This window comes from Zalophus californianus, chromosome 4 (genome assembly GCF_009762305.2).
Source record: "Zalophus californianus isolate mZalCal1 chromosome 4, mZalCal1.pri.v2, whole genome shotgun sequence".
Taxonomy (NCBI): domain Eukaryota; kingdom Metazoa; phylum Chordata; class Mammalia; order Carnivora; family Otariidae; genus Zalophus; species Zalophus californianus.
In genome coordinates, this window is record NC_045598.1 from 127,156,102 (window position 1) to 127,174,064 (window position 17,963).

The 17,963-nt window shown below is 35.5% G+C and overlaps 1 protein-coding gene across 1 annotated transcript in view; it reads right to left on the reverse strand.

Annotated features, from left to right (window-relative positions):
• The window catches only part of CPA6 (carboxypeptidase A6), a 353,130-nt gene that overhangs the window by 48,865 nt on the left and 286,302 nt on the right, over positions 1 to 17,963 (reverse strand). The window contains exons 7-8 of the mRNA XM_027620329.2: positions 9,587 to 9,697; positions 9,019 to 9,109 (exon numbers count right to left, since the gene is read on the reverse strand). Coding sequence (XP_027476130.1) covers positions 9,019 to 9,109; positions 9,587 to 9,697 — 202 coding nt within the window. The remainder of the gene's footprint in view (positions 1 to 9,018; positions 9,110 to 9,586; positions 9,698 to 17,963) is intronic.

A 17,963-nucleotide genomic window follows, 5' to 3' on the forward strand; every position in this document is an offset into this window, starting at 1 on the left:
TGAAAGTATCATGCTCCCTGATTTCAAGCTATACTACAGAGCTATAGTAATCAATACAGTATGGTACTGGCACAAAAATAGATACATAGATCAAAAGAACAGAATGGAGAGTTCAGAAAAAACCCATGCTTATATGATCAATTAATCTTTGACAGAGGAGGCCAAAATGTACAATGGGGGAAAGATAGTTTCTCCAATAAATCCTGTTGGGAAAACTGGACAACATGTGAAAGAATAAAACTGGACCACTGTCTTACACATATATAAACATAAACTCAAAATGGATTAAAGAGTGAAGCATTGGTTGGGATAGTGGTGAGCATAGCTGCCTTCCAAAAGAGATTAAAGACTTAAATGTAAGACTGGAAACCACAAGACTCCTAAAAGAAAACATAGGTAGTAAGGTCTTTGATATTGGTCTTAGCAATATTTTTTGGATTTATCTCTGTAGGCAAGGGTAACAAAGGCAAAAATTAGCAAATGGGACTATAACAAGCTAAAATTCTTTTGCACAGTGAAGGAAGCCATAAGCAAAATGAAAAGGCAACCTACTGAATGGGAGAAGATACTTGTAGATATATCTGATAAGAAGTTAATATCCAAAATGTACAAAGAACTCATATAACTCAATACCGAAAAAAAAAATTCTGATTGAAAAATGGACAGAGGACCTGAATAGACATTTCTCTGAAGAAGAAATACAGATGGACAACAGACACATGAAAAGATACTCAACATCACTCATCATCAGGGAAATGCAAATCAAAACCACAAGGAGTTATCGCCTCATACTAGTCAGAATGGCTACTGTCAAAAAGACAGGAAATAGGTCAGAATGTAGAGAAAAAAATAGAAACCTGGTGCCCTGCTGGTGGGAATGTAAATTGGTATAGCCAATGTGGAAAACAGTATGGGAGTCCTCAAAAAATTAATGATTTGAGTAATTGAGTAATAACCATATTATGCAGCAATTCTGATTCTGGGAATTTATCTGAAGAAAATGAAAACACTAATTGGAAAAGATATATGTGCCCTTATATTCACTGCAGCATTATTTATAGTAGGTAAGATACAGAAGTAATCTAAGTGTCCACTGATAGATGAATGGATAAAGGAGATGAGGCATATATATACAATGGACTATTACTTAACCATAAACAAGAATGAAATCTTGCCATTTGTGAGAAAATGGATGGAGCTATAGAATATTATGCTAAATGAAATAAGTTAGAGAAAGACAAATACTGTGTGATTTCACTTCCATTTGGAATCTAGAAAACAAAACAAATGAACAAACAAAAGAAAGCAGAAATAGATTCATATTTGCAATCTGGTGGTTGGCAGAGGGGTGGGGCATGGGGGTTGGGGGGACATGGATGAAATAGGTGAAGGGGATTAAAAGGTACCAACTTCCAGTTATAAGTAAGTCACAGGGTTGTCATGTACAGCGTAGAGAAGACAGTCAATAATGCTGTAACAACTTTGTATGGTGACAGATGGTGGCTAGACTTATGGTGATCACGTTGTAATGTATATAAATGTTGAATCACTATGTTGTACACATGAAACTAATATGTTATACATCAACTACACTTAAGAAAAAAAAAGTTCACCGAAGTGGTGGCATTTGAAAGGAAATATAAAAACAAAACAAAAAATCCAACAAAACCAGAAAATTCAGTAAGAACCAGTTCTTCCCAAGTTTCAGCATTCATTGTCAGCTCTCCCCAAATATCAAAAGAACTACTACAGAAAGATTTAAACGACAACACTTGGGAAAAGAAGAAGCAATATCTTAAAGCTACATATTTTATTTTGAAATTTTCATTTTGAAACTGTGATAGTACTGCTCTTGTGGTATTATTACTTGTAGGAGTCAGCAAATAAGAAAGAAAGTTGCCTGGCTGTGGTCAGTTTTTATGAGCAGGTACAGGTAGGATTGTTGTAGACAATCAGAGTAATGATAGAAGGTCTTAAAAACCATCATCAAGTATTAAACCACTCTTGGATTTCTGTATTAGACCAAACTTGTTTGTTATATGTTATCATTTTATATAGTGTTGGATTTGGTTTGCTAATAATTTTTTAAAATAATTTATACATTTATATTCACAAGAGAGATTTGCAGATAATTTTCTTGCTCATGCTGTCCTCACTTGGTTTTGCAATCAAGGTTCTATTTAGCTCCATAAAATGATTTGGGAAATATTCCCTCTTTTTCTGGGTTCTGCAGGAGTTCATATAAGTTTAAAATGATCTTTTGGGCACCTGGGTAACTCAGTCGGTTAAGCATCTGACTGGCTCAGGTCATGATCTCAGGGTCCTGGGACTGAGCCCTAAGTCAGGCTCCGTGCTCAGTGGGAAGTCTGCTTCTCCCTCTCCCGTTCCCTCTCCCTCTCCCCTTGCTTGTGTTCCCTCTGTTTCTCTCTCAAATAAATAAATAAAATCTTTAAAAATAAAAAAAACACCATCATCAACAATTGAGGCCTAAACTAATTATTCCAATTGTGTTAATGTCTAAAATGATACTAGGGTTTTCTGGCAATATGATGGAATTGTACCAGACACTATGATAAAATCTCCTGCTATAAACCTCTCTGAATGTTCAATAAAGCAATTTAAATACACATCAGAATTCTCAAAAATGTTCCCAAGGGAACAAACATGAAGAGCGGGTTGGAATAAGAATAGCTGAAGCAAAAGCTGTAGCCATTCTTGGGGTGTTTGCTGGCTCAGTCTTGTTTCAATGGCTGCATGTGGTGGAGGCAGGGGATCAGGATTTGGATCCTTAATACACAGGAAGGGGGAATAAGACCCAGGCATATATGTGGGACCCTCAAAGGGTGATACTTCCAATGAAAGCTGCAAAAATATCTGCCTCTATTGGAAGATATGAAGTTCTGGCTGGAAGAAAAATGTCTCGGTGGAGAATTCATAATCATATACCTGATATCACATGTAAATTCAAACTGCCTGCATGGTATGAAGTGGCCCAATTTCAAAAATAGTACCTGGAGGGGCTCCTGGGTGACTCAGTCAGTTAGCAGCCAACTCTGGATTTTGGCTCAGGTCATGATCGCAGGGTTGTGAGATTGAGCCCTACCTTGGGCTCTGTGCTGGGCATGGAGTTGGCTTAAGATTCTTTCTCTCTCCTTCTGCCCCTCCTGGCTCACACACTCTCACTTTCTAAAAGCAAACAAACAAAAACACCCCCCCCCAATAGCACCTGGAAACATTCCTCCCCTCTCTTGCTGTACATTCCCAATCTCCCTGTTGTCTATGTTCATAATTTTGAATAAAACACTCCTAGTCTTATTATTATTTTGATACCTAAACTACTCCTTTGCAACCACACATTAATTTTTAACAAAGTGGAGTGACCATTCATTGCAAGCTGATCCTAAAAGTTCAGATATAATGGCTCAAAACAGGGTCGTTGGAGTCATTCAGACTTGGCTTCTCACAGTGGCTCAATTTGTGTGTAATCTGAAGCAAGTTTCCTAATTTCTTGGAATTTTAATTTCTTTATCAGTTACATAGGGATAATAATAGCATCTACCAATGAAAGAATAATCTTGAGCACTTAGCACATGCTTGATACATAGTGAATCCTTAATAAATGTTAGGTATAATAAATATAAATTATAATAATTATATAATAAACACATAAACGACACCAGTGAGCAAACTCCATTTGATCTAAAGTTCTAGGATTCTTTACCCTTTAATTTCTTTATAAAAAGTATAACTAAGCATGATAATTAACTCATTGATTGTTTAATTTTTTAATTTCTCTACCAACTTCAGGTGACTAATACATCTTTTTACACTAACTTGGTTTTAAATATAATGGGAGAAGTCAACAGATTTTCCCTTTATATTTCTTCAGAATCCTAAATAATTCCTTGGGAGTTAGATAAGGACTCATTAAATCATTCAGGACTTTCTGATACAATTTATAGCACCTTGCATCTTAGCAGGTGTTCAATGTATTTGTTTTGATTTAAAATTGGATTAATATATGTTAGAATCAATATATTGTGGGTATCTTAAGGGTCCAGTTTGACCATCCTGTTGATGTTTAATCCCATCTATGCATCATTCTTAGCCAAATGTTATCCAATACTTGTCTTATAAGGCAGTGCATTCCTGTTATGGGTTCCATACCTCTGAAAATTTGATGTGAATTAGTTCTTGCCCTGAGCTTACTTGGAGGCTAGACTCAGCACTTCCTCACATCCCCAAATCATAGATCCAATTCCACAAAGCCTTAATAAGTGAAACAGATTGTACTGAATTTTACAAATGCTGGTTATGGAATACTGAAGATAATTTGCATACTTCACAGGAAAATTTAATTAAAATTCTCATTAGACATCTTTGACTTCCAAGAAGTCCCTTTCTAGATATTCCAGCAGTGTTATTTCTCCCTGTTTTTCTTCTCCTTGCCCCATATTTGGTCTCTGAAATTCTCTATATTTTTTATAGCTATTCAGTTTAGGTTCAAAGTAAAAGCCTTTCAGCTGGAAGAAATCCTCTTAAAAAGCAGGCCAGGGACCATCCATTGCTCTTTCACAGGCATTGGCCACAACCAACCAGTACATAGTAGTTTCCCTTTCATTTCAGGTGATCTATTGAAACATTTGCCCAATCAAAACAGGTCCCCCCCTTTTTTTTTTGATAGGGTGTAAGTGGGAGAAGGGATCTGTAGAGAGAGGCATTTGTGATTACACTGATAAAAAGTAGTTTTCTCCACACTATACCTAATTTATAATATTAGGTAATTGAGTGTTCTAAAAAAGAAGAGTTACATTTCATTAAATGCCTAACTTGCTCTTAAATGGTAATAAAATTCATTTTTTTGAAGGTACAATTGGATGAATTTTAGTATATTCACAATCATCACTACAATCTAATTCCAAAAACATTACGATCATGCCAAAGACAAAACCCTTTCTCAGTAGCATTTCCCCCCCACCCCAGCCCTTGGCAACCACCAATCTACTCTCTGTCTCTATGGATTTGCCTATTTGGACATTTCATATAAATATTATGACTGGCTTATTTCACTTAGCATAATATTTCCATCTATGTTGCATCTATGTAGTATCAGTATCTATTCTTTTTATGGCTAAATAGTATTCCATTATTTGGATATACCATATTCATCTATTCCTTGGTTGATAGACATTTGAGTTTATTTCCAGTTTTTGGCTATTATAAATAACGCTGCTATAAACATTTATGTGTATGCATTGTATGGACAAATGTTTTCATTTCTCTTAGATATATATGTAGGAGTGGAATTTCTGGTCACATGGTAAATTTTGAGTGACCATTAAACAGTTTCCCAAAGTGGCCACATCATTTAACATGCCCACCAGCAAGTATGAGAATTCCAACTTTTCCACACCCTCCCCAATACTTGTTATTGTCTTTTTTATTATAGCCATTTTAGTGGGTGTGACATGGTATCTTGAAGTGCATTTCCCTGATGGTTAATGATGTCAAGCATTTTTTTATGTGCTTATTCCCATTTGTATATCTTCTTTAAAGAAGTGTCTGAATCATTTGTCCATTTTAAATTGTTATTTATTGTTGAGTTGTAAGAGTTATTTTAATATTCTAAATAAAAGCCTCTTATTAGATATATCATTTGCAAATACATTCTCTCCCATTCTGTAGGTTGTCCTAATAATCATTTCTTTTTAGGCAACACTTGAGTTATTTAGGAATTAAAGCCTAAATATGGATATCATCTAAATTCTTTGCCTCTCTCTTGGATTTATTTCAATTTGGAAGAAGCAGTGTTCATGGCATTCTCCAAAAAGAGTACACAGAAGAAGGAGAAAAAAAAAAAAAACCCACAGTGCCTAGCAGAGAGTATGTGCTCAATTAACTTTGGTGAATTAATGAGTAAAATTTGTATATTTATTCTTGTTTCCCACTACTACTTTAACTTGTTGACTCTCTCTGCTGGATCCACTTTAAAGTGATGATATTCATTTCATGGTCTGAAGGTCCCCAGGGGGAGCTATGAAGTATGCTCTAAGTCTGTCTACACCATATTAAATGTACTGAAGTGTAACACTGTTATATGGGAGTCCACAGATTTTTCATGGTAAAAAACAGTTTCATGTTCTACTCTTTAAGTTTGAGACTCACTTAAGAGAAAGAAATAGTTGTTTGTCAGTTCAATGTTGACTCTATAGTATTTTCAATGGTCCTGGCCATTCCTGGGCATTTCTATGTCATTTATATTATGGTTGTTTATTTGGAGGTTCACTTAGGGACTACACTTATTTCTGGGCCCTTGACCTAATAGTGGTTCCCTCAGTGAGGTTCACTGTCCCCTGGATCAAGCAAATAGCTGTGGGGAGACAATGTTGTGAGGGAGGAAGGCCACATCTGCCTACCTGTCCGATCAGTTGCACCCCCTTGGGATAACTTGTGGGGAGAGATGATCTCAGCCAGGCTGCCTGCATTTCCACATCACTTACAACAGTCTATCAAGGTCATTTTGCAACTGACATTTGACATAATCCCCTCGTACATCTCGAGTTTGGACTTATGGGAAGAATCAGAATGATTCAAAGATGCGAAGAATCAAAGGAGTTCTAGTTAGGATTGCAGATGAAACTAAGAAATCAATGAAGGCCTATGTAAGCAGGAAACAAGCTGGGTAAAGGAAAAAGAACAATGGAAAGGAAGACACTTATTTGTAACTGGATATAAATAAGAGTCTAACTTTATACAAGCAGAGCTGGCTGGCCTGCTAGTGTTATTGAGCTTAGTTACCCATTCAGTGCGCTCACTTAGATGACTGTGGACATCATTTGTATGACATACATATGGATGCAGATACCCGCCAGCTAGTGAAATAGGACACACAGTTTTTAGCATGCAAAATGGTCACATCAGAAAGAGGGAAACAGAATTTAAAAAAGAATTAGTGGTCTTAGGGAGTTAATGTGAACCAGCTTTTTGTCTCAGTCCAGGTTGAAGAAAAAAATTTTTTTAGATTAATTAATTTATTTATTTTATAGAGAGAGGGTGTGTGGGTGGAGGGGCAGAGGGCTAGGGAGAAGCAATCTTGGGCAGACTCCCTGCTGAGTGCAGAGCCCAGTGCAGGGCTCAATCTCATGACCCTGAGATCATGACCTGAGCTGAAATCAAGAGTCAGATGCTTAACCGAGTGGGCCACCCAAGTGCCCTGAAGAAAAATTTTAAAATATAAACAGCCATCATTAATAGCACCTTATAGTATTTATGTGATGCTTTTCTTCTCTCATAAATGCAACACTTTTAAGCTTACCTTATGGCTTATCATCACAACACTCTCCTGAAGGAAAGAAGTACTTTAACAGTGGACCTGAGGCTCAGAGATCAATTGACTGTTCTGCAGCTTGGGGGAGAACGGATAGATCACTGATATTTAGATCTCTGTTTGGAACTAGGACCGAATTAGGCATTAAACATATGTAAATTCCTTTAATTCCCATAACGCTATGAGGTAGGTGTTATTGTTATAAATTGATAGGTTAAAAAAAATCACCCATCATTGAGCTGATAATGGTAGAATCAAACCATATCTGTCATATTCTAGAGCCATATTCTTATTTGCTAATTCTAATTGATTAAGAGAGGTTGCCTGGAGAGGATATATGGAAGGAGCCTAAGCCCATGCCCAGTTGCTCTGTCTGATGTGGGTAGGATGGGAAGAGTGGCATCTAATGCAGAACCCGAAGCGTCATATGATGAGTGATTTGGGAATAGGCCTCATTTCTAAGGGACTAACAGAAGACTTTCTGTTCCACAATGGTCTATACTTCGAGAGAGCTAAGGAAGGACTCTGTGAAAGGGGAGCTCCTTACAACTGCCTTTTGATAATACTTTTCCTACCCTCCCTCCTATTGCCAAGTATGATACTAGTGAAGGAAACCAGAATCTGTCACCCCAAAATATGCCTATTTGACATGAAAATTATTTTGAGCTGAAGGCAATTAAGCAGCAGCAAATGCAGGAAAAGCTCTCTCTGCCTCCCCCTTTTCTGCCTAAAGAGAAGATATAAATTCTCCTTTTACTGGAGACAGACTTTATCATCCTAGAGACAGCACCACAGAAATCTGCAAACAAACCCTACTCCATTAGTTGTCTCCCCATATATTTACCTTCCCACGGTGTGCTGCCCAAAACTACTTTCCTTTGTCCTGTCATTTCTCTACAATTTATTGAAGATGCTATAAAAGCCAGAGTTCTAAGTTGCCACTCTGAGTTACTTTTCATGAGGTTTCTCCCATGTGACACATGCGGCACATGTTAATAAACTGTTTTTCTCTTGCCTTTTTGTTTAAGAGCTTTACCTAAAAATCCCAAGGTGGGTAGAAGTGAAATTTTGCCTCCTCTATACTAGCTATGGCTAATTTTCTCCCTCCTGTCCCTCTTCCCCTCTCTAGTACCTACCTGCTTCTTTATTTTGAAACAGTTTCCTGACATCCTTTCTTCACTTGAAAGGTATAAATGAAAGATGGAATGTAGCAGAAATACATTTGCCACGTGAATGGTCAATCATTGTATGATACCTTAGATAGGTAGATTCTAGACAAGGATTTGGTAGTTTTGATTGTCATAGACAGAAGAAGGCAGGATCAGAGTTACTCTCACTTTCTCAATGAAAGGATTAAAATATTTAACCAGATTTATACCACAAACCACAGTTCTGTTTTAGTTTCTGAATGTCGAATATTCCTCAGTTTTCTGCTTTTACATCTGTACTTAAATTTTCAATTTTCAGGATTGGGTTGACAGATTTAAATCTTTGATATTTACTTGTTAAAAATCCCTTTCATTTTCTTTTGCAAATTATAGCTACAAGGTATAGATCTGTATTTTTCTCTATTAGGTTTTCACCTACATTAAAACATCAGTCTTATATTGGAGTCCTACTGGGCTCATCATTTTTGAGAGTGAAAGCTGTGGAAAACTGTGGATCTAAATTCCAGTTAGTTTTCAACCTACCACACCATTTCACTTTCCAGTTACGATTGGCATCAACTCCACGGCAGCGAAACCTTGAACTCCTTGACCTTGTTTTTCTCCAAAATCGATCCTAGATGTAATTAAGAAAATAGGTGTAGAAAAAATACTCAAAAGGTTATCCACATGCATTTTAGTAGCACAATTGGTGAATGAATCGTAGCACTAAGGGAGAGTTCTGGGAAGAGATAAATCCAGGGAGTAGAAAGAGGATTGGATAAGCATCAGGTTCATGCTCCAATTTCTGCCACACGCTTGCTATCTCTTAGCTTCTCTTGGCCTCATTTCATCTTGGGCAAAATTGAGTAAGCTGGGCTAGACTAGTGACTTTTCACAATTTCTTTGGAAGGAGATATCTCGACTTATATGGAATCTCATGCAAAGCCAAACATAGAAACAAAAGTTTGCTGCTATGGTGGGACAGGGAGTGGATGTCTCTTCTGTAGTTCTGGAATCACTAGGCTGTCTGCCCCCCAGGTTTCCTTCCTGTTCTATGGCTGTTTTCTATTTATTTAGTCTCTCTTTTCAGTTGGATAGCAAAGTGACTTACACTGGTCCAGCTAAAATGGTATCCATCAACGTTAAACACAGGCATGATATAGAAATACAGATGATTCAACATTTTTCTCATGGTTGGGTCACTCTTATATGTTAGAAGAGCCTAAAAGACAAAGGTGACATTTTTCTTACAAACTGATCCCAAATACAGGTTTAGAAAAAATATATGAAAATCCTTTCCATCCATGGGAAATACCAAATATATTGTTTTGAAGAGTACAAGCTAATATGAACTATACTCTTTGACATCATATATTCTTTTTTAAAATAAAAAATTTTTAAACTATTTTTAATTTAAAAAATTTTTTAAGATTTATTTATTTGACAGAAAGAGACACAGCAAGAGAGGGAACACAAGCAGGGGGAGTGGGAGAGGGAGAAGCAGGCCTCCCGCGGAGCAGGGAGCCTGATGTGGGGCTCAATTCCAGGACCCTGGGATCATGACCTGAGCCGAAGGCAGGTGCTCAACGACTGAGCCACCCTGGCGCCCCTTTAAATTATTTTTTAAACGTTTTTATTTAAATTCCAGTTAGTTAACATACAGCGTAATACTAGTGATTCAACAATTCCATACAATACCTGGTTCTCATCATAGTAAGTGTATTCCTTAATCCCCATCACCTATTTAACCCACCCTCCACATCATATATTCTTTCTTGAGATTTTTATCTCAAACTTTTTGTTAGGGATACATTTTAGCAGAGGTAGCAAAACAGATTAATTGGGTAGCCTCTGACAGTATTTTAAAACTGGCTAAATTTTAGGCTGCTTAAGAAAGCAATTATTTAGGTATGCTTTGGTATAATCAGTTTTTTTAAAAGATTACATTCAAATTTATTATTTATTTATTTATTTATTTATTTTTAAAGATTTTATTTATTTATTTGACAGAGAGAGACACAGCGAGAGAAGGGACACAAGCAGGAGGAGTGGGAGAGGGAGAAGCAGGCTTCCCGGGGAGCAGGGAGCCCGATGTGGGGCTCGATCCCAGGACCCTGGGCCCATGACCTGAGACGAAGGCAGATGCTTAACGACTGAGCCACCCAGGCGCCCCTAAAGATTACTTTCAATTTTAGACAAAATAATTACCCAAATATTTTGGTATCCTTATATGATATATCATAATACAAGCTAGTTATACATGTCACTTAATTGTTTATGTCTAACTGGTACCAGACTCAAGTCTTGGAACTTATTGCATTGACACTATTCTCTCCTGATTTTTCTATTAAAAGTTTAATAAACATTATAACATCTCTGTCACTTTTATTGTGGCTGGCTTCAAAATATTGCTCTCGTGCTTGGGTTTTACTTATATTGTGTCTGACCCCAAGCCTAAAGATTTCTGCACTACACGTTTGGCCTCAAACAGAAAAGCATTGAATGTGCTAAGAATACAGACATTTTGAAATATGATTCCTATGGAATGGACTTTTAAAACAATTCTTTTCAATGCATATTTGTCCACATATAAGTTATCTTAGTGAAAGAGGAACTTGAAAATGACCGCCTCTGGGGAGGGGACTCATGGGGCAATGTATGGGAAAGAGAATTACATTTAATATTATATCCATTTGGGTTGTTTGCATTTTTACTATATTAAAAACACAATGCAAAATAAAAGAATTCTTAAAGTACATATATACTGCTTTGGAAAATTTAATACTTAAAACTTCAATCTTCTTTTACATATAGTTAAGTAGGATTTCTGAACCCATCATAAACAGCATTGGCATTTACATGATGATAATGCTGTTCATAGAGAGCAATCCAATAATATATTAGAAACTATCATTATCTTAGAAATAATGATGAAAATATAGGGATATGCTCAAGAACATAAGAGTTAAATACCACTTTATTGAATCTAATTTCAATACCTAGGAGATTAACACATGTTAATAAATGTTAATACAATTCTCTCTTACTTTAAGGCTCAATAATGATTTTTTGGCCACATAGCTTCTGTAGAATTTTCATACTGCTTGAATTTCTATGAGCTAATGCCTCAAACGAGAGGAAAACTCCTGGTATATGATTGTACATATCCTAGAGTTCTGATTTCCTCTAATTAATGGAGGTTCCCCAATGCCAGGAGGAAGTCTCCTGCTGGGGATGGCAAAGACAGAGCTATATGGTTAGCTACATTTCTTCCATAAAGTTAGGCAGCTGTGGGTTTCTGTGCCATGCTAGTGAGGGAGAGAGAAGAGGTGGAAGGAAAGAGACCTGGGGCAACAGGGCAAGAAAGAAAGGGTAGGGAAAAGTCATGGTAATTTCTCTCCCTCCCTGCCTAGCACTGGGGACCATAGCTCATTTATCTCAGTCCAAACTTGGGAAGTCTCACCTTTTCCAAGCATGGATCATGTTAGCACCTAACCACCAGACTATGCTAGAGACTTGCAGGGAACTTTCTCATCTTATCCTGCCTTCTCCTCCTCCATGCAAGTGGACCACCATGCTTTTGTATTTAAAAGAATATTACTAACTTCCTTTTAAAAAAATCACAATATATTTGAAGCAAATAGAAAGAGAGCAGAGAATATTACATCTATGTGCCCACCAACTACACCTTGCCATATTTATTAAATCTTTTAAAAAGAAATTGAGACATTATAGATAAAACCAAAGCTCCCTTTTTTATTATACTCTGATCCTATTTTCTTCTCCTCTACCAAGGTAATCACTATCCTAACTTTTGCATTATCAGTCCCATGCATGATTTTGTTTTGCTATTATAAATGGACTCAGGAACAATATATAATATTGTGTATGCTTTGAAATTTCATGCAAATGAGATCATGATGTGTCAGTCCAGTCTGCTCTTCTCCCCAAATTTTTGACACTTAAGTTGATTTATTAATTTTAACAGCACAATTAAATGGTATTCCATTTTAGTTAAATTCACAATATATTGATTCCTTATATTGTTGATGGACAGTTAGGTTGCTTTCACTGTTACAATATTGCAATGAACATTCTTGCACATTTCTCCTAGACATGTGTGAGTTTCTTTACTATACATCTAGGAAGGGATTTGCTGGGCCATGGATTTATATGCCCTCCACTTTATTAAATACTGCCATTTTTCTCTAAATCGGTAAATACTCTTATCTGCAGTGAATGAGAGTTCCCATTGCTCTACAACTTTACTAACCCTTGATATCATTAAGCTTTTAGTTAAAAAAAAAATCTAATGGGTATGAAATTGTGCTTTTGTTGTTTTACTTTGCATTTCCCTCATTACAAATTATATTGAACAGCTTTTATATAATAGGTGATTCTATAAATTGCTCACTCATTTTTGCCCATTAAAAAAATTAAACTCTATTTATTCTTCCTACCTTCTGGATATTAATCCTTTGGTTATATGCATCATGAACATCTTCCTTTCTTGTAGCTTATTGATTCCTATTTTCATCATATCCTTGTCATACATAAACTTTGATCGCAGTGGTATGTATAAAGTTTTATTTAAGAACTCATCTCTGCCTTAAGATCATAAAGATGTTATCCTGTATTTTCTTCAAAAGTTGTTTTAAAGTTTGTTTTCAAATGTAAGCCTTAAACTTCCTAGAAATGATTTTTTACATGATGTGAGGTTGGGATTTATTTTTCTGCTATGGACGACCAAGTATGCCACTGTACTCATTTGGATGGTTCATCTCTTCAGTGAGTTTACATGCCATCTCTGTCCAATGTCAAGTTTTCATTTGTGCATGGAATTGCTCTAATGCACTCTGGTTTATATCTGGTCACTAAAACCACACTATGGTTTAATAGAATCAGTTCAGTCCAGTAGGATGTGTCTTTTCATGTTGTTCTACTTCAAAATTGCCTTGGCTATTTTTTTTTTAAAGATTTTATTTATTTATTTGACAGAGAGAAACAAAGCGAGAGAAGGAACACAAGCAGGGGGAGTGGGAGAGGGAGAAGCAGGCTTCCCACTGAGCGGGGAGCCTGATGTGGGGCTCGATCCCAGGACCCTGGGATCATGACCTGGGCCGAAGGCAGACGCTTAATGACTGAGCCACCCAGGTGCCCCTGCCTTGGCTATTTTTGATCATTCTCCCTTCACATTGATTTTGAAATTAAGGTTGAACACATTAAAGATGTCTGTTCTATGCTAGGTTGTTTTTTTCATTATTAGATGTTGAATTTTAGCATGTAATCTTTCTTCATTAACACAATCATATAGTTGTTATAATCAATTTTAATTAGTAATTTTCTATTGTTAAATCATCCTTGTATTCCTGGGATAAGCTCCTTTGGTTATGATATGTATTCTTGTTATATTAGCTGGATTCAGGTCGCTAATATTTGCATCTATATTCCTGAGATAGACCTGTAATTTCCTTTCTGATTTTGTCTTTGTCCACTATCTGGATTATATTACTCATTATTTGAGGAGCAAACCATTTGGGCCTAGAGCAGAAATTAAATATAAAATGAAGATACAATAAGAAAGATTATATCTTTGCTTTCTGTTTTGTTGGCTTCTGCTCTTTGTTGTTTTTGCTAATTCTCCTTTTCCTTTTCTAATTTGAGTTGAAACCTTAGCTCATTAATTTGGAGAGCTTATCCTTTTGTAATATATTTATTTAAAACTATAAATTCTTCTTCAGTACTACCTTAGCCACATTCCATATGTTTTGGTATATAATAGTTTTATTTCCATTTAGTTGTAAATATTGAAAATTTTCCTTCATTTCTTTAAACATGTTATATTTGTAATTTTAAAATGTGAATTTTCTTTAAATCACATTTTCATAAATATTTTCTAACAACTGCATTACAGTCAGAAAATTTGGTCTATATGATATAGACTCTTTAGTATTTCTTGAACCTCGCTTTGTGGTCTAGTGTATTGTCAATTTTTTTAAATGTTTCAATTGGGCTTGAAAAAATATGCATTCCCTAATTATTGGGTATGGATTTTATATGTGTTTACTAGATTAAGTTTATTACATTGCTTATATCATCTATATTCTTGCTAAAAATTTGTCTGTTTTCTTATCACTGAGAGTTGTGTTAAAAAACATTACTTTAGATTTGTCATTTTTCTCTTATAATTTTGTCAAATTTTGTCTTATTTTGCGGTCATTAACATGGACTTATTTTAAAGCTCTTTATATTCAAATTATGTATTAAATTAAGAAGCTGTTTTCTAGTATTCTATTCTGGAGTGGATTTAATTTCCAAGACTTGCCAGAACATGTTCTTTCTCTGACAAATAAACAGGGTGTCATTGTATCGCATATGCTATATTTGTGATTTTTATAACTCTCTAAGAATTGCAGCCATTCCCCATCTGGTCAGACAAAGCGAGAATGATCACAATGTAATGACTGTTCTGTCCTGAATAGGACAACTGAGAGATCTCCTTGCTTGAATGCTTTAAGTAATAGGACAGATCATTTCTCTTTTGTAGTTTAGATAGCGTTTCTAGAAAAAAGATGACCATGTGACTATTTCCTATTATTCTAACATATGATAACTATAAAGTAGGGGGTGTGCTTTCCTTCTAATGTGTGGGACTCTTTTTAGCAATCAATTTACAACACCCATACACACAGGAAAGGAGATGCCTACTAATCAAGTTCCATCTGGGCTTTACAAGTTTAATTTCTAGACTACTATTGTTCCTTATGAGGAAGACTAGTAATTGTGATCTGAAAGCCAGTCACAAAACAATGCATCACATGCCTCAGTGTGGCAGCCTTTAGGTATTACACTCACTTCATCAATTTATTTAAAAATACTTTGCCAAAAAATAAATATCAGAGAAGTTTTGAATATTATCTTGTTAGGAAAATATGTTTGGTACCAGGTTAGGGAATTTCTGAAGAGAGACAAAGTATGAATCTATTTGGTATTCATCACCTGCTAAGACTATTTTGATTTCCCCATAAATATTTGCTTGTCATATACCCAAATTCACCAAATTAACCTTTGTTAAATTTGAAGACAAACTTTACAATCACCAAAGTCTTTGTGTAGTGTGAGAAAGTTAGGCTAAAGAGTTTCCCTCCTTTTCACATTTTTTGGATTTGATTGAATATTGTTTCTTAGACCCCTATGACAACCTGAAATGATAGAGTATTTTTTTTTTTTTGAGAATTGGTGTTACTGCTTTTAAAAAAGATAGTGTTTAAATTCTTTGTTTTTGTTTTTGTTCTAGAATCACTATAGAGGACCTGAGAATAATAACCATATTCAAAGGGCATACTAGGTGAAGACATGTTACAGCTGACGCCAAAGAAAGGGCACAGTTACCAGTCAAGCTGAAGAATATCCTCACCTGACTGGAGTAAAATTATTTAGGATGGAAAAGAGTTTTAGTATCAAAGTAGGTGCAACCTAACAGAAAGGAAGTATTTAAAATTTAATACTAGGAAAATTAGAGTATTATAGTTTCTAGGGAAATTTTCAAAAGGGAGCTTGATGTATAAAGATATTTGACGTCACACTGTGAGAAGCTCATTAAATACAAACTGGCAATTAAATAATAGTTTGAAAGCAACACAAACAGAAATGTTCTGTGAATGAAGGATGGAGAACTGGAAAATCATATGCTAATCCTTCAAATTCTAGTTACTTTCATACTTAACACATACTTAGAATGGCCCAGGGATTAATCTAGCAGGGCAGGTGATGATTGAAAAATCTACATTTTCTAATAAAATATAAATATTTGAAATGCTTTGTGTCACCAGCAGGACTATAATATCTGGTGCATGTCCACTTTACTTTTTCCTAATACCACATCTCATTTCTAGAACTTTTACACAGATTGTCTAATAAAAATGGTTGGTGTATATACTCAGGAACAACAAAATAGAGGCCAGGACCAACTTTGTGGAATTATGAAAATCTACTACCTAATAATCTTATACCTACTAAAAGAAAGTACAGGTGTTCTCAGTTTGTAGAGTTCCAATATATACAAATTTCAGTTTCCAGAGTTTAGTTACATCAGTCCTCCAACAAGTGCAGTTCAAGTTTTAGTTACCAGTGTTAGATCATTCATCTACAAATCGTTATGTAAATAACAGATGGGCATCAACAGCTGTGACTGACTTTTAAAATCTGACAGTGGGTGACTGGTCACTGTGCATCTGGTTTTCAGTTGATACACAGACAGCAAAGTGTGTAGCCGTGTTTCCCCTTTGTTTCTGACCTATGTGGCATTTTACAAAAAATGGACAATGGTAAGAGGGAATGGGCCAATGAAGATTAAAGTGCAGCAAAAGAATAAAAAGTGATAATGTAGTGGTGAAATTCGAACCAAATGTAAATAGAGTTATAGAAGAAATAGCTGACAACAGGAATGTTGACACTGCCACCATTCAAATCTGGATATGCAGCCAGAGGAACTTAGTGAAGACAAACTTGTGGACATAAATGAGAAAAGTGGCCGTGATGAAAAGGGGAAATATGTTCCACAGGAAAAGATGCAGTCAACATTTCACATTAAAGGAACTCTTGTAGATATTTTATGATGTTGAAAGTGCAAAGGACAAAAATATTGGAAGCTGATCCAAATTAAGAAAGGAGTATGGCAATTTGCCACAGCATAAAACAATACGCTAATTTCATGTAAGTTAAATAATGAGAAGGCAAGCACTATCCAAATTACCCATAATAGCTCTTTTTTTGACAAAGAAATAAGAATATTTTTAATGTTTTAAATCATGGTGTAATAAATACTGGTTTTACTATTTTTTGATCCTTTCCCTGCATATTTATAAGAAAGTAAGAAAGTTTTTAATGTTTTGACAAAAACAGATAGAGGTCATAGAACAAACATAATTCTCCCCCATTGATTTTTAAGATAGATTTTTATGACTTCAGCTTGAATGGTCACTTTTACAGTCCTGCACTACTTGGAAGAAAAGTGAGGACTGCCAGTAGAAACAATGCCCAGAACATTCTCAAATGCTGGAGTAAAATGGAGGCAATGGATTTAAATTTAATTAAATTGAACAAACATCAATATATCCCCTGATATGCCTTAAGACATCATAAATTGAGTAAAAGGGTGAGAGAGCTGGGTTGGAGGATGCAGAGGATTAAAAAGAAGATTGGGGAGGATGGAGGATGGGAGAATATGGTAAGTTAAAGGTACTAAAAGGCTGGTAGAAAACAAAATATTGTAATTACTTGCAGTGGTAGTGAACAAATTCAGACAACTTAAAAATGCAGGTCATTTTTAGAAAGTGTACTTTTTCTTATTATGCAATTAAGAACAAAGACTTGCTTACTCAACTCATGAAATATTTGATCTAGGTGAATAGAAATGCAACAGATTTCTGTACATTGATTTTATATCCTGTGACTGTGCTGAATTCATGTATGAGTTCTAGCAATTT